The sequence below is a fragment of the Anas acuta genome, chromosome 13 (assembly GCF_963932015.1).
Source record: "Anas acuta chromosome 13, bAnaAcu1.1, whole genome shotgun sequence".
NCBI classification, from domain to species: domain Eukaryota; kingdom Metazoa; phylum Chordata; class Aves; order Anseriformes; family Anatidae; genus Anas; species Anas acuta.
In genome coordinates, this window is record NC_088991.1 from 18,832,601 (window position 1) to 18,854,734 (window position 22,134).

Sequence of the window (22,134 nt, forward strand, 5' to 3'; positions counted from 1 at the left end):
ATGACACTTGAGTGAGGAAAAGCGGTGTTAGTTCTTTATTGGTTTAAACAGGTATGGTTTAGGAGAGAAAATTAAACTTTTATATCACTGTAATGTACCTCCCAATATGTCGAGGTACAGATGTGAGATTTCTGTCTCCATAAATTGGATTCGTGGTACAAGGAAGGTCATTGGAAGCCTTGTGTTATTCTAAGCTGGTAAGCAGCAGAACTTTTGTTAGCCTGTATATGAGCAGCTTCCTTTGGTTCAAACTTACAGATCTGAAACACTTTTCTTCTTTCTTTTCTAATGAAGTAATAGTGTTCTGCTTAGTAAAAAATAAATAACATCTTATTCTTAGGGAAAATCAAATCGAACCTTTTCCTTTGGTACAGTAAGCATAAAACACCAAAACTTCACTGAAGTACAGGAAAGGCAGCTATAGAAATCAGTGGGTTTTGCAGTTCTCTGCTAACATATTTGTTGCAAATCTGCAATACAACTTTCATTTTCTTGAAAAAATGTCTATGAACATCATTAGAGCATCACTGTAAGCTCTAAGGCCTCACTGATGCAACATCTGGATTGTTTAAAATTTAGTATTTTTTCCTGCTTTTAGAAATCATTAGGAAACGCCCCGAGTATTTCCTGATACAGGAGGTAAATCTTAAAATTGTCAACTTACAATTTTTCCTTTGTAACTAGCAGGTGAAGTAAGACTGCTTAGTTTACTATAGATTTGTTCATTTGTTTGTTTGCCAAATACTAGGTTATCTACTTTTCTGTTTTTCAGAAGCAAGTATTTTAATTTGTTTTTAATGTTTTTGAGGAGTGTTTGAAAGTGCTGCTTTAGAAATACTGTAAATAGTTGACTTCGGTGTTTCTTGTCAGTGAAATATGCATCTTATTTTCAGCTGTTGTTTGAGAAGTTTTCCTGGAAGTTTTCAGTGGTGATTCTCTTGATCCATGGCCAGTGTGGCTTGAGTAGGGTGAATGCTAGCTGAGAAGTCAGCTGCAGGTTGTGACCTCACTTCTGTTACTTTCATCAGGGCTTGCTTTGTGAACGCTCCAAATTCTGGGCAAGTCTGTGTCTAATTTCTCTTCAGTTTGTTTTCAGATTCTTTTTTCTGGACACTTGCAAATGCAAGCATCCAAATGGAAATACTTTCTAATCAGTAGTTCAGTTATTTTCTTAGTTGAAGTTTTAGAGAGAATTGGAGTCTGTTTGTACACCATCTGTCATTTCGTAAAGGCTCGGAGGGGTTACGCATCCTGTATTTATTTTTCTTTGTTAAAAGTCATCCAAGAATTGACAGATGTGGTCATGGTAATAGGTGGTCTGTTGCTGCTTTGCCATAGGAGCTACAGGGATTCACTGATTTCTATGGGTATTCAATTAATGGCTTGCATTTCCTATAAATAGGCTTTGAACTTTTTCATTGTGTATGCATTTGGTGGGCGATACAACCTTTAAGTAGTTGTTGCAGGTTCTGGCTGAAATGAGTCATTTTGTGTCAGAGCCAGTGGCAGGGGTAATTTTGTGGTAGAGGAAAGATCTGATTAAGGTGGGTCATCCCTTTCAATCCCTGTATTTACAAGAAGATGAAGAGTCCAGGCTGAGATATGATGGATTCTGTGATTGATTTGGAAGGTTCCTGTATGTATTTCAGAAACGAGCAATCAGTTTTTACCCGTACATTTGGGCTATTAACTGCTACAAATGTTGAAGCTTAGAAGGTTGTCCCAGGTACTTAATATTTCCAATTATGTCCATGTTAAGTTGTCTAGGAAGCTTTTAGATAAAGCTTCCTGTGTGGTTTGTCTTTTAAAGGCAAACTTGATGTAGTTCTCTTCAATTTCTTGGTAGCTGAATGCACAATAGACAAGTGTGTTTAGCATGATTGTTTGTAGGATCAGTTGTTTGTTTTTCCCCCTAAGGAGAAACTCTTTCTTGGGATAAACATCAGGGAAGTGCAATAATCCATCATACTGAAACCTGTTCTCTAGTGATGGATGGATGGATTGGTAAAGTAACTCAATAATCTTCATTTTTTTCAGGTTATTCACAGATCAGTGAGCATTGTCGTTAATAAAGCTATAGAATGCTTTTGTGTCCTTGCCCACATTATTTCTCGGGATTTGACAGGAAAAGACTTCTAATTTGGAAATAACCTTTGCTGGGAAATGTGTTCTGAGTGTATGAGACTTGGAAAATACCTTGCCATTTTAGATTTTATCTTCTCAGTGAGACATTTGGTTGCAAATTATTTACAAATATGAACCCTTTTCTGATCCTTACTGTTTCACTGACTAGGTGTGTAGTGGTCTTCAAAAGTTTATGCCTCCTAAAGACTTCCAGCCAACATTAGGATCTATTACATGGAATACTCCGAACCATAAGAATGCTGACAATGTATATGGGTCTTAGATCCTTAAGTAGGCACAGAAAACTTTCAGTCAAGGAATTGTTTGCATTATAGGGGTTGGAATATACCCTGTGGTATGGGAAAAACAAATGTAACTTTATATATATATATATATATATATATATATATATATATATATATATATATATAAACTCAGATAAGTCTTTCTTTGTTTTACAAACCTATTTGGAACACAAAGTGCAAAATACAAATGTTTTAATGGAGATGCTATTTTAGTATTGATTTTCTTTGATAATTAAGACAAAGAGAATAGTATGAAGGAAGTGTATCTAATACATTATTTGATATTATCTCTCAGCAGTCTTGTAACAAGCCAATTACTCTCTGCTTGTGTGGGTAAGTGCAGATTATGGCTCATACTAAAGAATATGGACACAGACATCTGAATACATTACAGCGTTATGAGCAGATCTGTGGAAACAACATGAATGTTTTCTCTGTTGCAGATCTGAGATGTAAGTGCAAATGCAATATAGCGTTAGTTTCATTAAACTAAAAGAGAAAAGGTAACCTCTAAAACATTACTGAATTAGTAAAAGTCTTTGAATTTCATTGCGGGATAAGATACCTAGAATTTTTATGTCTTTTCTGGAGGCAGAGAGCACATAAATGCATTTTATAGATGACCTAATGCTCAGTGACTGGTTTCTACAGTTGCTCATTTTTGTGTCTATGCCCTATGGTCCTGATCTCACAAGCTCCTCTTTGAGGGCAGAACTGTTGTATAATTGCAGATGAAGGACTTTGTGTGAGGAACGGCTTCTTTTACAAGCTTGATTGAACGTGCAGGAAGGCAAGTCTCACGCTTCTACATGCCATAGAGATTAGTCTTCAGGGTGCATTTGTGGTTAACTTATATCACAGAAGTACAAAAAATGCTGAACTTTTTTTTTTCTTGTTTTTTTTCTCCTTTTAATTTCTGAGAAATTGCTACAGTGCTTTGAACTTAATTTCTCGGATACTTGCTAGTTAAATAGTTGAATGTTTGGATAAACACAATTGAGAGCTTGATTCTGGAAGAGAATCTTGCTTTGGCAACAACACTGGCTTGCCAAACCCTAAAATTGTATGTCACGCAATAGGAAGTCAAATTTAAAAACTTTTTAAATAGTTGCATTTCAGTGCAGATTTGACTGCTCAGACATCATGAACTCTAAACATTAATTCTTGCTAGGCAGGGAGATAAACTTAAACGATACCTATCTTGTAGCTATGGAAAAAGTGCATAGAGGTTTTGATGTACTTTGGATAAGTGATAATTGGATATGTTACTCAGATTCTCAAGTTTTCTGCTCTAAAGCAGAATCAAGTAAACCAGTTTTTATCGTTACCCATTTTATTGTCAAGTACTGTACATTATGCTACAACTCTTCACACTATTGAATACATATTTCTCTGTAGCATTCTGGTTCCTGCGAAAACTTTCGGGTGGTTTTAAAACTGTCATTTTGTTAATTGGAATTATAAACTAGGATAATTATAAAATCTATCTGGACATTTTTAAAACTTTATAGGAATGCTGAACACAGTCTCCAGGAAAAGATCTAAGTAGTTGACACTTTCTTCATTTGCTTGCCTAAAAATTTATTGTCATGTATTATCTTTTCCAATACTTTTCTAAATGCCAGGACAGTTCTAGGTGACAGAGATTGTCATCAGTATTCCTTTGGTGCTGGTTTTTACATGTTTTTTACACGTGTTTTTGTTTTTGTTTTTTTTTAATTTTAACCCAGGTGGTCACTGAACATACTGAGACGTGTTTTTTCTATGGGAACTCTGTTATGGGAAAATGAATTCTGTTTTCTGAACTACAGTCACTGTAATTATTTGATTTGACTGTATTCTACCTATTAATGTTTTTAGAACATAAAACATTATTTTAGGAAATGATGAAGGTCTCTAGGGACCTTCAGGAAACAGAATTTCACCTAAGAACCAGGATACTGCTTGCTCTTTGTATACAAATAAAAAAATTGAAAGAGGACAATTTATTAATTCAGCCTTTCACATGTTTTTCTTTGATCTTTCTCCAGAACTGTTCATGCAGTATTCATCTTTAAGAAAATATTTTTTCCTGTAAAGTCTACACAGTTGGCACAACTACTTCTTGATTAATCCCTCCATGCCTTTAAAAAACAGAAGGCAGGATATATGCTAGAAATAAAAGCTATTTTTGCGTGTGTGAAACTATACTTTGTGATACAGTTTTACAGTTCTTTTGTGCAGTTTCAGAATGAATTAATGGTGGTCTGTAAGTTAAGGGTGTTTGATATCTGTGTTGAAAATCAAGATGTCAGCTGGAGAGGCATTCTATTTTTGTTCAATTAATATCGGAGAGCATTACATCAAAGTGGTAAACTCCTCCTGTAGCAACAGATGCAGCAGCCCTGAAGCCTATTTTTCTCTCTTGTTACATTAGTGTTTAATTAAAGAAAACAACTAGTTGGAGGCAGTTACTTTCTGTGAAATGTAATGAAGATTTATTTTGTAAGTGACCTTCACTGTATTAGCTGAATCAGTAATCAGAAAAATTAATAGAATAATCAAATTATATACAAACTCATAAATCATCATGAATATGCTGTCAAAAATTCCGCTTTTAATATGTCCAATTGTTTCACAGTTGTATTAAAAATTACAACTGCTGATTCCTGCCTTGATGGGAACTGAAATGGCATTTAAAGGCTGTGCATGATGGAGGGCTACCGGGCCAAAAATTTTCACAACTGTTAATTTAGTCGTAATATGATTTGATGTCACCAGGGCAAAGTTGAAGTAGAGTACAGTGTTGTTGCTATCTTTCAGCAAAACTTGAATTATTGGTGTAGGCAGTAGCCAGTTAATTAGAGTAATATCAGTTTAAATGCCTGTCATTTAGGGTTAATGGTATCAAAGAGTTGCCTTGTACTTGAAGTGCAGTCACATTATCTGGAATAGCCTGTTGTATGAAAGTGATGTTAGCACAGTGATTTTGTCATAAATTATTGGAATGCTTTTTAGTTTAATATTTCAGTTTCTGTATTTAAATAATTTCGGCAAGTTCTTCCTAATCATTTTCAAGCTAGGCTGTTTTGGTAGGTATTTTGGCTCTTTACAGTTGTTTAACAGAATGCAATTGAAATTAATTCCTATTTTCATTTAAAAATAAAAGTTTTCTTCTGGCCTACAGTGCAAACAGGCCATGCCCTCCTCCACCGGATACCAGACTACTCTTGAAAATAACTAAGTTATTTGTAAGACATTTTTGTGCAGCCAAGCAGCAAAGTTCTTTCAAAGCTGCTAGAAAAATGAAGTGCATCTATCAAAAAACAAACAACAAATAAGAAATAAACAACAAAAAAAAACTTGTCTGTGAATGTATTAGCTACTATTTTTAGTGTCATGCCATATGAAGTACATTCGTCTGAGTTGGTCCAAAAGATCCTTACACATGCTTTATCAGTCTAAAAGTCATTGATCGCAGCATTAGAGATAGTAAGCCAGTTTCTCAAGGCTCTGTTATAATTCTTCAGTGGATGTTTAACCTTTGTGTCATGTTCAGCAATCTTGAGACAACCAAAGGCAGGATGATTCAATGTAGTGCATCTTCTCCCTGCTTTTGCATGGGCAGAAGTGGTCTGGGATAACGGCTCTTCTGCTTTGGCCTGTAGTTAGCAACAGTGTTGGCATTTCCTTAGGCTGCTGTGCGTCAGAGTACAGTATTGCACATGTGAAATTATTGCCTCTTGTTCTTGTATGTGGTTTCAGGGGTGAAGAAGGCACAAATGTTCTTCAGCACTACAGTATTTTGGGTGTTACAGACTCAATTTTATTTCTAATACAACACCTAGGCACTCTGTTAATGAAATGGCAGGTATCATTTCTAATTTTATGCCCTCCCAGTTTGAGCTCTGTTCACGTGTGAGCTGAACATCAAATGGCTGGGTCACACCAAAGCTTAGCTGAGTAACAGGAACTTGGAAAACTCGCAGTATCCTTCTCCGGGATGGCAAAATGGAACAGTGTGTCACTGCACTGAATGTGCTACGCACCGGTTCATGATTTCCTTCACGAGGCTGTTTACTTTTGAATAACAGGTATCACAGAAAGAGCACAGGTGTGTTTAACTTGTAGGACAAAGGAATAATTGTCAAATGTCACTTGATAGCATTTGACAGTTGTCCCATCAGTTCTCTCTGAGCAAAGGATATGCACTTTATGACAATATGCAGATTATGTTCTTTCTATTCTGCACACATGAGAAGAGGTCAGTGGTAGCTGATTGATCTGAATGAACTACTGGGGGGTAAAAAAGCAATTAAAGATTCCCGAGATGAATCAGACAGTGCAGAGAGTCCAAACCTGAAACTTATTGTAAGGGATTGGGTACATCTCCCCCATTTTCTTTTTCTTTACTTCATTCCACTAGATAATTTTCATGCTGTCTGGAAATGTTAAAGATTATTTCTCTTTTAAAATAATTGGAAAAATGTTTTAAGTGTTCTTACTGTTTTACCTTTTGCCGTACTGAGTTCTAGAGAAGCAGCAGGTTGCTTCTTATGATCAGCCATGGTGCGTGGTGTCTTTAAACATACTCATCCCCCAGAGATCTGTTCTGTTCACTGTTCAATACTGAGTTTGATTTGTTGACCCCTGCTGCAGCAGTGTCATTCTCAACTGCATGTAGCTCAGTGCATCAGGGCAAAGTAGAGAAGCTTGACCTGATTGTTACAGAATCTCTGTTTTGGTAATTTATTTGAGTATTGAGATTTCTTTGTAAGTGGAAAACAACTTAGTATATTTTACCTTTTGAATTCTCTTAGGTTTCTTTTTCTCTTTAGAATATTTTTTATCATTATTCCATACAAGGAGTATCTTAAGCAACTGTATCTTAATATAGGTGGAACTCAGAGGAATCACTACTTGAACGAGGTCACCCTAAGACCGCAAGAGGTACCCTATTCTGTTGGGGTACTTCTCAATGCCCTTAAAATTAAATGTGCTCATAGTCAGTAAAGTTCCCATGCTACAGTTCGTAGAAGTAGAGAAATAAGTTCTGAACCACACTTAAAATTCTGGTAGAAGTTTGGTTTGGTTGTTGTGTGGTCTTACATTCTCATTCTGTACCATGTGCAGCATGCTTAGTAGACATCCTGTCTTGAGTAAATAGGTGCTTTTCCATCCTGAATGACTGAGGATGGTTAACAGAGGAGTGTTCAAGCTAATGTACCAATTAAGAGGACTCTAATAAATGCTAATTAAAAAAAAGTTAACAAATCTTTTACAAAACTATATGACAGACATGCTCTGTTTTGATTGTTTTTTGATTGTCTGATTCAGAGATTAAGGCTTGTCATTAAAAACCTTGTACTACAGTATGCACAATGCTTTGCCTTGCTTAACGTAAGTGCTCTCATTGCTTACAATTAGTCATGATAGGTGTAACCTTTTTTTTTTATGTTTCTAGGATGTGTGCAGTATTTGGTGGTATCTATTGTCTTCGCCATTCTGTGCAGTGCCTTGTAGTGGACAAAGAATCTGGACGGTAAGGGCAATATAAGTAACCTTCTGTTTATATACAAAACACAGGTGAAAAATGCGTTAAGTCAATTTAAAAAAAAATGATTCTTCAAAGATCCTCCTCAGTATTAATAACACATCAACCTTGATTAAAAGTAATTTGTGTATAGGTCCTCCAGAACAAGGAAAGCGGGTCTAGAATATAGAAACTAAATTAATTTCCCTGTGATATTACTGCAGCTCCTGATCACCCAAGCTTGGAAGACAAATCATTTCAGCTGCCGGGGGGCTGGTGATGAGTGATGTTAGTTTTCCTTGTGGCCTTACCTACTCTAATTGATTTTCATCAGATGACAACAAAGCCCTCTGTTATTGCATTTTTAAAAATGGAGCTCACCTAAAGACTCATCAGATTAATCTTTGCTGATAATGCATGTCACTCCAAGAGAAAAGACTTTAATGAGTTTTTAGGTAGATTGTTGTCATAAACTATGCTGCCCTCTTATCCTAGGATAAATTCTTTTACAATATCAGGCCTGTAGGCAGGTGTAAAGTTGGAAAAGGCAACCCATAGTTTTTTCCATAGTGGCATTTTTTTCATACCTCTGTAGTTTGTCATGGTTTCTGTTGTATATGTTTTATCAGTTACTACTTACTCTACCTGAGACTTCAGCTCTTAGGAGTCTTTTTTTTTTTTTTTCCCAGCTGTAATTGAAAACATTCTTCAGCAAATATTGGAAAATAAGATATAAGATATGTAGGAACTTTAATGAGGAATATTAGTAATTAAATGATCAGTGTAGTATGTTTGCTTTCCAGTTTCACTGCATATTTGATTCTTTGAGAGCTAGTAGCTAAAACAAAGTATTTTCAGCAACAGGATCATAAAACTTTTTTTTTCTAATCATTCAAAAAAGTCTTAAATGTTCTCTTCACTATAGTAAAAATGTCACTCAAAGGCCAAGTTTCGTTGAATCAAATGTATTCTCTTATCCAGATATTCAGAAAGGATATTTTCTCTATTTTCTCTCACCAGAATGCAGTACTGCTGTTTACTTGTGAAAAGTTTCTTCCTTAGTGTTACATAGTAAGCTAACCAGTTCTCTTGCTAAGATCATCACTATTTCCTTTCACTTCTTTCTCCATGTTACCTGTTTCCCTACTGTGCATTCCCTTTTTGTGCCAGCTCTGTTTCCTCTTGACTTCAGGCTGCAGTCTTTTGCCTACTAGAAATCATCTATCAGATTGTTAATGAGGGTATTCATGAGTTACTGAGCTTTTGAGTCAACAGGCCATTAATAGTAATTGTTAATAGGCAAATTCATATCTTGTTACCACAGCTGTCCCTGTAGTTTGAGACAGCTTGTCTTGACTGCAAACAGGTTAAACTCAGAACTATAGGCATAGTCAAGTTATGCAGTGTTCATCACTATTTTATAAAGATCTTCCATAGGCTTCATCAATATCTTCATGCAATTATTTTTTTAGTATCTTTAATATATGTGCTTTAATACAAGTAGGGAAAAAATATAAATACAGCCTTGATTTTCTTCACAAACTTGTTCATTTAGAGTTTTGGTTTAATCCTAAGTATTACCGTAGGTCATTTCAGCTCTTTTCCAGACTTGGCTAACATTACGTCCAGTACGAGAAAAGTAAGAACCAATTCAGTAACTAGTTGAACTGCTTTTTTATTTTTTTACTACATGTAAAAATTGTATATAGAGAGAGCGGTAGATTTTTTTGTCCTGAACCACCCGATTATTTTAATCTTGTTGCTATAGCCCTTTTTAAAGTTCACAAAAGTAAGATTCAGGGAAGACAACATGAAAGTATGCAAACTTTTATACGTACTTGTTTTAAAGTTTCATTAAGTCACTTGAAACTTTATTTTTTTTAGGTATCATATCAGATTAGGTCTGGTGTTCTAATACATGAGCAGAACATTCTGTACTCTTGATAGAACTCTGATACTTCGTTATAAAATAAAAAATACATCATGTTAATTAGATTGAGGAAAAAGCAAATTAAATGTATTCGAGGTTATTGTTTTCTTTTTTGTTATTTTCTTGTTTTTATTGTACATCATTTATTTGACTTTATCTGATAAATTTTAGATTATTTTAAATTACATGGGTTGCATTAATACTAATGGTAGACATTTTATATTGATCACTTTTTAAATACATTTCCAATTAAATAATTCTGTCTCAAAAATGGAAAAGGTATGATAAATGGAAATTTATATGTCTGTAATAAAAAGATATAGCAAACACATAGTCATTTACATATCTGTCTTGAAATATTGCATACTGGCTTTGTCAGTGCTGGTAAGTCCATTTCAAGGATGTCGCCCTTAGTCCATTAGTTTGGATAATGAGCCCTATAAAGTACATTTATAACTCGTGGCACTGCAAGGAGATGGATTCTAATTTTCATCCTTTTATCTAGACACATTGAAAGAAGGTCAATGGAGGGTTCTGTATGATTCATTGTCCCAACACATATCAGATGACAGAGACCTGATAATGTCAGTGCATAAGTGTCTTCCATATTTGGAAGCAGTACTTGAAAGAAATTTTCTCAGCATCATCCTTTGAAGTAAAGTGGAGACTGATATTAAAAGCATTATCTCTTTTTCTGTTTAAAATCTTATCAAGTGTATGACCCGATAGCTGTTCCTGAACAAAGGAGAGGAAACAACACTTAGCAGGAAAATAAAAAGCGTGTAGTTGCTTTTGCTGGCTTTGAGTGATATAACATGACATTTAATCAACCTTTCCCCTTCAATAATGTTTAGGGGGGTGGCAGGGGAAATTGTTTCATAAACAATAAGAAAGGTTATAATTAGATATGAACTGTAGCGGCTTGACTTCCTTGTTTATTTGCAGTATTCAAATGAGTGCTTGAGAAAGAAATCAGTTTAACATTAAAAAAAAAACTTCTTAAAGTTGCAAAAGAAACACAAACACATGTTGAACAGAATGTGATTTGAAGTGTACAGAAAGTACAGCATACAGCATGTTTCAAGTTAATCAATATTTGTACCATTAGACTTAAAATTACTGCTTTGCAAGTTATCTGCTGCATTTGGATGTTGGTATATGTGTAGCATCCAGATTCCTACGAAATAAGCATTAGAAGTTTTATACAACTCTCCTTCACAGAATCACAGAATTTCCTAACTTGTTATTAACTTCTTACATTTTTACATAAGCATAGCCTGCACCCTTCTTCCGTTCTCATTTTTGACTAGAAGAAGCAACGGTGAAATCCTAATGCTGCTAAAGCTAGAGATGATGGGTTGCTGTTACGTACTTAGGTTTCATTCTCCTCTTCTGTAATTGTATAGACCATTCGGAGCACAGAAGCTAATGAGTAACGTGAAGCTACAAAAGTGTTCTTTATTTGTAAGGCATAACTTACATGTCAGATAATTACTTATACAGGAATTGAGCTGCAGTAAAACATTTAAATCTTTTAAGGGATCTCCGTTAGGCATCCTTCTGATGTTTTACATGTTGCTCATGATGTGTATGCACATGTGTAAAAAAAAATGAGATGCTTGTTCAGAAGTATTTAATTAAAAAAAAAAAACACACAGTAACTCACATATCTAAAAAATGTTAGGTAAACCTAATTTGCTCTATTTTTACAGGAAATTTTCTGTACACTTGTCTATTGAAAATGTATATACTAAGGCCACAACATATAATTATTCTCGTATCATTTGGACCTGCATACATTCAGAGGCTTTTTTTTGGTGGATCATTGTTTTTGACTTTTCAAGTGTTGTCTGAGGCAAATGAATGACACATTTGCACTAGAACAGGAATAGAATCAAGCAGTATCTATTCAGAACATTTATGCTGCTCTTAAGCAGTTACCCTTTTTGTTTGTAACTTAGAGGTAAATGTTATATTTAACCACTAATAATACAATATTAGAAGTTTAGAAAAGTCGTCCTGGAAAGTCTGATGCAAGAATTTCTCATAGATCTTTTCTTATGTCTCTTAAATTAATTTACCATTTTATTTGTCAATTATTAGGAAAATAAACTTGCCTTTGGTAAAGGTTGCTGGTGTGGGGGGCAGAAATAACACCATGGTAGAGTAATGCCTACAAAATCATTAAGAGTGTGACTTCTACGCTTTGTGTACTGTGAAACTTGATGCCATTTTCACATACAAGCAAATAGCAGTGTTACTAGCGTACATCTTGTTTTCCTTAAAAAGCAGCTACTTTGTTAATGTTCTAATATCAGTTTAATGAAATTGTATGTAAAAAATGTCATGTATGCCATGTAGAATGTATAAATATCTGATTTCTTTATCAATTTGAGATGTGTATTTAGAGGTTCACATGATCAGTGTGTACAGATCATTTGACACACGTAAATGATGTTCTGTGTGACTCAAGATTGAAAAACGTATATACTTTTGTTACTTTATATCTGAGTTTATTAGTTTGGTTCAAATTTTTCAACAGATGCAAAGCAATTATTGATCATTTTGGACAAAGAATAAGTGCCAACTATTTTATTGTGGAAGACAGTTACCTTTCAGAGAGTGTATGCAGAAATGTATGTTACAGGTATGTAGTAAAACAGTAAACATACTAAGTCTCTTAAAACAAAAGAGCACAGTGCAAATTAAAGACATTTTTTCCTGCTTAATCTTTGCAGCATAGTTTCTGTGCATAGTTTTTCCTCTTCCTTGTGTATACCTGAGAGTATAATGTATTTTCTATGTTTACGTTTCATTAAAGGCTCGTCTAAATTGTATTTTCCATTTCCTTTTAAAAAATCCATTGAGGGTTTCACGTTTGTTTAAAAGTGCTTAGAAGGTGCAGGTGCTTTTGCTCTTCTTTCTTTAAATTTGTTCAGGTGTAGAGAAAAACAAAAAGTCCCTGTTTTTTCTGTTTTTTTGTTGTTGTTGCCAAAAGCCAAAAGGCACATATAGTGCCTTTGTCCTCAAAGTACTGCAGATATGAAAGTAATAAAACTATAGTAGTGAGTGCAATGCAGAAATAATTACAGGCCATGGAAGAGTTGAGATTTGAATTCACAAACCCCACTGTAGTATATTTCTTGTTAATCCAAAGTATTCTGTGCTGTTTGAAACATAAAAAGTCTTCTAAAATGCTGCTACTAATCTTCATAAAATAAAACAAATTTTTAAATGGGAAGGATATTCATGCTGCTTCATATAATGGCACTGACTCATTAATTCATTATCTATTTTTGTCAATTAAAATAGTATATTAATGTTCCAGATGTGGTCCTACTTTATCAACAGGCAAATGTCTTACCAGTAACCATACTAATAAAGATTGTATGCTTAAATAAAATTCCCACAGTATTATGCATAATTTGGGATTGCCAAAACTCTGAATCCAAATTGTAATTTTTTATGTTTCAATACCACAATTTTATTTATTTTTTAATTGTAGGCAGATCTCCAGAGCAGTGCTCATTACAGATCAATCTGTACTAAAGACAGATTCAGAGCAGCAGGTATATACCAATTTTGTATCACTTCTTTATGAATTGTATGTGTTGATATAAACTGTTGTTTAAGTGTTACGAATTAGTTTATGGATTTGTTTCTGCTTGAATCAAACATTTTGGTCAGCCATCTCTACTGATAATTGTTTAATTCGTCAGTTTCTCTAAAACTGATCCTAATTTAACTCTATTGTAGTTTAATGACTTGGATTTCTCTGTTGTTTGACGCTGTGGTAATTAACCCAGTTTCTTGTAAAAGCTTTGTTCGAACATTTTTGTTTTATAACATTCACTTTTATAGCTTGAGATTCCTTTCATATATATTCAGATCCTTCTTCAAATGTTTCTGCTTTGTCAGTCTTTAATACCCTTTAGAATTAAGGCCTGCAGTCTGTGTTGTGTTTGTTTTTTTTGTTTTTTTGTTTTTTTTTCCGTACAATGCCTGTGTGCTTCCATTAATTTTTACAGGTTAAATACTATCTACAGAATAAGAATAAAGATGAGAAGCATGTCCTTCCTAAATCTTGTTACTAGTAGTCCTGCATTGAAATACTCTCGTTCTCACATACCAATGCTCTTGCCAACAGAGTTTTCTGTTTCATAAAAGAAACACCTGCATCATGGCTTGTATATATGGGAACTGCTCCTCGAGAGCTGTTTATATATGTTGCGGAAATACATATTTATGGGATTGATAAACTTTTGCAGGTGACTGAACACATACACAGGTTTCTGTGACCATACATACCTAGGTATGAATTTATTGGTAAATATGTGTGAGGCTTAGATAATCTTTTTATTTTTGCAAAAGTATAAAGATTTTTAAACTTAATAGGTTTATCTTTCAATAACTTTCCACAAATCAATGTGTATGTCTGTATACATACGTCTGGTTATCATAAATCTTTTATATTCCAAACTGTGCTACACGGCTTTTGGTCTAATAATTACATATGGTATTCTGAATACTGTGTTTTATTTGTAATTCAGTGCGTAGCCATTTGTAATTAAGCAGTTCATAGGATATTAGAGTTGCGGTTTGTAATATTTCAGTGTAAGTTAATACAGCATTTAAAAACTAGTGTGATATTCAGAATTTTCTCTTCTCTTTCTGCTTGGCAGGTTTCCATTTTGACAGTGCCTCCAGTGGATCTAGGACAACCAGCAGTCTGTGTCATTGAGTTGTGTTCTTCAACTATGACATGCATGAAGGACACTTGTAAGTATGGGATATATGTTCTCCTAACTGTATTACTTCCTACTCGACTAGTATATTTATTTTCACTTATACAATAATAAATCTTTCCATTAAAAATAGTAATAATTCAAAGTACATGAATCTTACTGATGGCATGTCCTTAGAGTTTGTTTGAAAATGGACAACCTTACCTGAAGTACCTGAAGTACACTACATTTTGGGGCTTTTTGACTTCTGAAAGGTTTGGCAGAGGTAAAATTATGTCTAAGCTTACACTCTGTCTTGTACTCTATGGAGTGAATCATGATTTATTTGAGGAAAAGATACACAAATGCCTTTAAGAACTTTATTATTGTCTAATTCTGCATTAGATTTTCTAATTCTATCTCAGAAATGACCTTTTTTGAAGGGACATTCCCGGTATTTGCATTAAGAGTTTTCTAAGTACAGAGCTTTATGACTTTTGTTGGTATTTTGTGTGAACTTCAAATAGATTAGCAACAAAATAGTCGTATGGGGTACTTATTTTTCTTTCCAAACTATTTTTTTTTTTGCGTTCCGGTACTCAGGCTACAAGACGGGGGCGCTCTCTGGAATATAAGTAGAATTAGACATCATCTGACTAACACTTTTTTAACAACAATGAGAACAACAAAGTAATGAATTCTAATAATGACCAATTTGTTTTACTGGTACCCGGGCCTGAACTCAGGTATTTGCATATAAAAAAAGAATGAAGTAAAAGATTAAGTCACTCAAAGTTATATTTCTTACTTGTGATAAAGTGATAAATCTGCAATTAAGAAATTCACTGCTGTAAAGCATAATGTTAATATTTACTCCTTTAAATAGCAGATTTACTTTTTTTAGGGGTTTATACAGGCATATACCAGGATGCGAAACTAAAGGATTCAGGCTAAACAGGTGTAATTATTAGTTTCAAGAAAATTTTTGTGATGCTGAAAAATTAAGTTTTTGTGTTACTTGAATTTCTCCGTTTTCCTTCAGTTTCATAAAAAATGTATTATGCTCTTTAATGAAATTTGTCTTCAAATGGAATAGTTGTTATTAGTAAAGGACACTATTTAATAAATTTATATAAATATATTTTTTAAACTTTTACATCATTATCTGTAAATAGGTTTTAACCTGACTGATTTCTCTTTCAAACAATTATTTAAGATAAGTATACAAATACATCTGCGCTTTGATCACACTGCATAAATGACAGGCACATAATCTGTATTGCCAGTTGAGTGGAACCAAACTCCTTCACTTGCCCTAAAAATTGAGACTGTAATGATGAAATCATGAACTAAACTCATCGTTCTTCTTGCTAGAAGAATTACTTGAAGACAAATGTTGGCAACCACTGTAACTAATGCAGTTATACCTGAGTAAATCAAATATAATCAAAATATATACTGATGACTGTAACTCATAGCCATAACCTTAAAGGTAATAAAAAAGATTTTATAGGAAGTAAATCATGTGAACTTTAGTGATTTATAGCGGTTCTTTTTTTTTTTTTTTGAGGAAAGAATAGGTTGTATTACAGTGTTTGGAGTTGTAAACATTTAGTTAACAATACAGGGAGACTTTCATTATCACCACCTGTTTTCATTTGCCTTTGTTGGTTTTTTTTTGTTTGTTTGTTTGTTTTTAGCACATATGCCTTTTAGATAGAAAGTTTGATTTTGGTTAAATTCAAAAATGAGTATCAATATTTGAATGTGATTTTGTGTGTGCTAGCGTACAAAAGGAAGGGTTAAAAAATGAAGGGTTAAAATTCTGGCCCTCTTGAAGTCCTTGTCAAACTTTGTAGCGTAACTGGGGCCAAAAAAATCATTCAAGGCATTTCTGGTGTACTTGTGAATGAAATAATGAAACAAATGCAGGTGGGTTTCAGAGTGAAAAAGAAAGTATCATATCCATTTAAAGTAACATCATAGCTATATTTAGCTATGAAATTCATCAAAAACATATTGTAATGAAAACAAATGAGTCTGTGAATTTATACAAAGATAGGCTCAACATCATGATGCTCTGACAGATACTTCACTACCGATGAGTTTCCAGGTAATTGTTCAGTAACAAATGAGTACATTTAGGTGGGTTTATAAACTTTAAATGTGTCTTTTGAATATCTGAATGAAGGGATGTGAATTCAGGTGGGATAATGTAGCAGAGCTCTATCTCATGAGAGGAGAGGCCAATGAAATGTAATTTAAAATCTGTGTTTACTCATTTAGTCTCCTATTTACTGTTTAGTACAATAAAAGAACTGGAAGTCTTGCTCAGACTTTTTCCTTCAGTGAAGAAAGATAGTGCACCCAGAAATAAACTTGAGAAGCCTAAGTAGGCACAGAATCAAAATTCCAAATTTCTGCTCAGTCCCAATTCAGTTGTTATTGGAGGGTGTTGATGAAAGAACTGTGGTATTTGTGGGTTTACTACATTGTTGAACTATTGGACTGTCAAGGATTATGGAATGTACTCAAGAATATTCTTGGGGTTTCTAGAGATCCTTAATTGATGTTTGTTCATCCAGACTCCTGCTCCTGCTTTTCCTGGTATCAGTAGTCACCTATTCATAGAACAATATTCTCTTTGTCTGCACTGCTGATGTTAAATTACACTTTCATCCTACCAGTTAATATGGAAGAGAGAGATAATTGTGAGGTTCATGTGTGAAAGACAGTTATTGGGACACAGATCCCTTGTGTACTCAAGAACTCAGAAGAAGAATGAATAGATTCCGCTGGAATTAATATAATTCATGTGTTGTATGGGGGATGAGAGCATAAGGAATTTGTGTTTTGTTGCCTCTTTGTTTGTTTTGAAGTAATTTGTCAACATTTCTTTGGAACTGGAGTTAGTATTTAAAGTACGTGGACAAGAGCTGAAATGTAGTACCTGTTTTAAAATGTGTCATCCTGCAGATTTCGTTCCTTCTGAGATTTGTGCAGAGGTTTACCAATAAAGTTCTTAAAAAAAATGTGAAAAAGTGATTTATACGAACTGATTTATATGAAGAGCAGTGACTTTTAAAAGCCTGCTGTGCCTGTTTTAAAAATTATAAGGGATATCTGAGTATCTTCATACTGGTGATTGTAGTTAATTTGTGTTCTCTTTTACAGATTTAGTCCATTTAACATGTCCATCAACTAAAACTGCTAGGGAAGATTTAGAGCCTGTTGTACAGAAGTTATTCCATCTAAATACTGAAGCAGAAAAAGGTAAAAATAAATAAATAAAGTAGAGCTTACCATTTTATTTGAAGTATCTGTTACTGAACGTCTGAATCCATCACCTGGATGAAAACAAGTGATAAGCTGCTACTTAGATGACAGCGTTTCAGAGTGAAGGAATCTGTGTTCAGAGGAGGATCACAATTAGGCAGATGTCAGGTTTCTTGTATTTCATGATCTAATGCTTCAAGTGTTCTTCAGCTGTAGGTTAACTTCAGTGTACAAGGACTGTAGATTTAAGTGTCTAGAACCTTTTTAAATTTTAGCACTTTTTTAGCACATGGAAACATATTTGCTCCTCAACATGCTTTTCAGTAGAGAAATTAAGTGTTTGTGCATGTGTTTTCTTTTCCTTTTTTTTTTTTTTCCACTTTATCCTAGTTTCTTCACAAAAAAACACAAAAGTTAGGACTTAGTTAAATCACAAAACCCCAAGAGGTAGGGGTCTGCTTTTTTCCTCCAGCTGCCAGATTAGGCAGATTTTATTTGCCTTCTCCTGTTCTAAAGCTGTTACTCATCCTTTCTGTCTTCAAGTGCTTCCTTGCTTGCTGCTTTTGAAATTCTCTGGATTCTGCTTTAAGCAGTGGAAGTGTAACGACCTTGTTCACTGTGGTGTTACTGGGAAGACAGATTTCTATTTTTTTCCAGTAATTAATTATTTGATCCTACATTTAAGAAAGTTTGCCAGCTACTTTTACGAACTTTGACCTTAAGATGGACAATTTCACAGTCCCAGAGTTGTTGACAAAGCAGTTGTCCCTGAGCTAATTTCTTTGAGCTAGATTTGGTTATATTTTAAAACAAAATTGGTTTGCTTATAGTAGTTGCTCTTAAGTTTCACTCCTACCTTTATGTATTCAGGTAGAATTTTCTCATGTTTAAAAAACAAAAACAGAAACAGTCTTTTATGTACACAATCTTTGTTTTTCCTCTCAGGGCTCTGTAACTAAGAAAATGTTTCATAAAAGGTTGGCTTCTGCTTATCACAATTTTGTTTTCCTATGTTTCCATTTTTAAGAGTTTTTTCTTCTACCCTTTAATGAAAAAGCAAATATCCTATTGTTTTATTAGACAGCAAACTGCTTTAAGTAGAAGGTAAAAGATTAAATACGCTTTTTGACTTCTCTGCTTACAGGAAAAAGAAGATTTATTTTGATGTCCCAAAGATGTAATTCTTTTAATCAGTTTGTCTTTATAAAATGAATACGTTGTTTACAACTAGAAAATAGAAAACATTTTGCAAATGCAAATATAATTAGATTGGAATGCTGCAAACACTTCTCATGCTTGTATTTGTTAATTTAAAACCTGCTAATTTCCAAACATTAACCTTTAATGTATATCTTAAATTTTCAACACAGTGCCAAGTGTTTTGAAGACTCACTTGGTGAAGAAAAGATTAGCTTGCAGTTTAGCGTCTTCTAGTCATTGGGGGAGGGGAGGTGGCATTAATCTTAATGTTTAAAGTGATCCAGTTCTGAAATGATGTATTGTTTAGAACCTGACTGAAATTCTTCTGTAGAAACTCTGTGATCATAGGGGTCCTCAGGTGCACTGAGGCACTGAAAAGCTAGTTTTCACTGACACATAGGCCTTTTTATCATCAGGATGAGGTAGTGGTCGTATTTTAATTAAAATGTCAGAACAAATACTGTTGGAGTTATTGAAAATGAATCACCAGATAAAGTGAGCACTGGGCCATGGCAGGTCAAAGAGGCAAAGTCACCTGGAGAAGAGGACTCCATTCATTTTCCTGCCTAAATGAGGAAGAAGTAACTTTTATGAGCAATGTGAACTTTTAAATATATTAAAGAGCATCTTGCCCTGTATTAAGGCTCAGACTTTCACAGGCTGATGAATTTAATTTATATTTCAAATTGTTCAAGATGGTTAGCACCTATTTTTTTAAAGTATTTGACAGTTATAAAAAGATACTGAAGAAATAGCATAGATTTATCTCTTTTTTTTCTAATTCAACTGTTTTAAAATACTGTTTTGAATGTCGTTACCTAGTAGTTTCTTCCTTGGAAAGAAGTAAATCTCACAAGGTCTTTTACAGGCTTCATTTATTTTAGAGGAGCTAAAATACCAAAAAGAGGACAGCAAATATGCCAAACAAATAGTATCTATTAAGCTCAGAATCTGTTGTGTATTCCTCCATTGCATTCTGCACTGTTAAAAAGTGACCTTCATCTTCCAAGAGCTTTTTTTTGCCTATGTGCAGAGGGATTATATCAATGTGCAAAGTAACTACGAGAATATATGAATGATGAACAAGCACAATGTAGCTAATGGTCATTTTGTGTTTGTAATGATTTATACTGTGTTACAATACACCTCAACAAGTGTAGGTAAATAAACCAACTATTTTCATTCAGCAGTGTTCCCAAAGTATAGGGATTTTACATATTACTTATCTCAAATAGTGTGCTTCTGTTTTTAACTAATTCTTAATCTGCAGTTAGTAAGGGAGAGTGGGGCGATATTACTTTTTTTTTTTTTTTCTTAAACAATGCCTTTGATTTAAGCCATGAGCCTTGGTGAGTCTCCTTATATTGGCTTGAAGATGCCCAACCTTTGAAGCATACAAAGGTCCATTATGGAAGGAGTTCCCATACGAAGATAAACTATTAAATGAGGGGGAAAAAGTACACATAAAGAATGTCTTTGCATATGGAATGAAGTTCTGAGTTGGTTCAACCCATGGAGAACTTATTCAGCCCATTGTAAGCACATGGAGTCTTTCCTGAGTAAGCTAGATAAAACAAAGTGAAAAGTGGTTAAATTTAGACCCAAGCTTCTTGGTATTGTTCGTTTATGTGATAAGGCAATCTTCTGTGGCGTACCATGTACAGAATAAGTAGAATTTACATAATTATGGAAACAGAATTATGATGAAAGAGTACCTCAGAAAAGAATGGAAAGTAAAATTAATTAAATAATTTGAAAATACATGTTCATTAATATAATTTCCTGTTAATAAATTGACTTTTAGTATGCTAGATTATGTTTTTATTTTGTTACATATAAACATTGATTATGGGAAACGCTTTTTTTTTTTTTTTAATCTTTCTAGAGACTGAAAATGAAGAACTGGAAAAACCCAGAGTCCTCTGGGCAGTATACTTCAACATGAGAGATTCTTCAGGAATCGACAGAAATTCATACAGCAACTTACCCTCAAATGTATATGTCTGTTCTGGCCCAGACTCTGCTTTAGGAAATGACTGTGCTGTCAAACAGGTTAGTAAGACCAATTTTTTTTTGGTTGCAGAATTTCAGTTTTAAATACAGTCCAGTCTGCTTTTCTTCTGGGTTATTCTGCTTTATGGTAGGTAATCAATACTAATACAGCTATAAAGCTTTGCAGCTAGACACACAAAATTCTTAACAAGCAAAGTAAATGTCAGTGGAATTGAGAATGGAAGAAACTTCAGAAAAGGACAGTTAATTTAGTAACATTAGGAGTAGTAGATGGTTAATCTGAAAAGGTAGAGGGCATTTATAAGGTGGAAGTACCTGAAAATGATGATGTTGGGAGGATGGTTCCTTTAACACTGTAGAAAGGAAAAGCCAGTATAAATGAAAGGTCAAAAAAGCCCGTCTACAGTTCATCTTGGAAAAATTGTCAAAGTAGTGCAGTACCTGCAGGAGACAGCCACAAGCCCAAAAGGTATTGGAAGAAAAAAAAAAGGGGGGGGGGGGGGGAAACAACAACATCACTATTAGTCTGGCACATTGAGCTACCTGTTAAGCTTACCTTCCCTTTTCTTTAGTACCACTGCATTAAAAATTTATGATATAATTGTGTCTCTGAAGTCATTGAGGAGAATCTCACTCAACTCATTATCTTGAGATAGTATTTGGCACCAAATCACATTCAGTTTTGACTTTAAGTTCTCAGTGTTTATGTATTTAGTTCCAGCTAACTGGAATCCTGCTTGCAACTTGCCTAGTAGTAGACATAACAGACCAGTACTCACTTTGAGACACAGTACTCGTGCTCTGGAAGGGCAAATGAAGAAGCTCGCTAGGCAAAGAGTAAATGGAGAAGTGCTGAAGTAGCTGCCTTCTCTCTTGGCAATGGACAGAGTACTCAGGAACACCAGATCATCAACAGTAGTTACATAGAAATTGTCAAAGAACTGCACGTTAAATCTCTCTGCACGTTAAATCTCTCTACTATGGAGCAGAAGACAACAAGATCTTGAGAATATGTGGTTTATGACTTGTTCGATACAAGAAGACTGCAGG

The 22,134-nt window shown here is 34.2% G+C and overlaps 1 protein-coding gene across 1 annotated transcript in view; it reads left to right on the forward strand.

Annotated features, from left to right (window-relative positions):
• CHM (CHM Rab escort protein) overlaps positions 1–22,134 on the forward strand; it is a 58,365-nt gene that overhangs the window by 30,502 nt on the left and 5,729 nt on the right. Inside the window, exons 9-14 of the mRNA XM_068696904.1 lie at positions 7,873–7,950; positions 12,414–12,518; positions 13,377–13,440; positions 14,554–14,650; positions 17,770–17,868; positions 20,957–21,123. Coding sequence (XP_068553005.1) covers positions 7,873–7,950; positions 12,414–12,518; positions 13,377–13,440; positions 14,554–14,650; positions 17,770–17,868; positions 20,957–21,123 — 610 coding nt within the window. The remainder of the gene's footprint in view (positions 1–7,872; positions 7,951–12,413; positions 12,519–13,376; positions 13,441–14,553; positions 14,651–17,769; positions 17,869–20,956; positions 21,124–22,134) is intronic.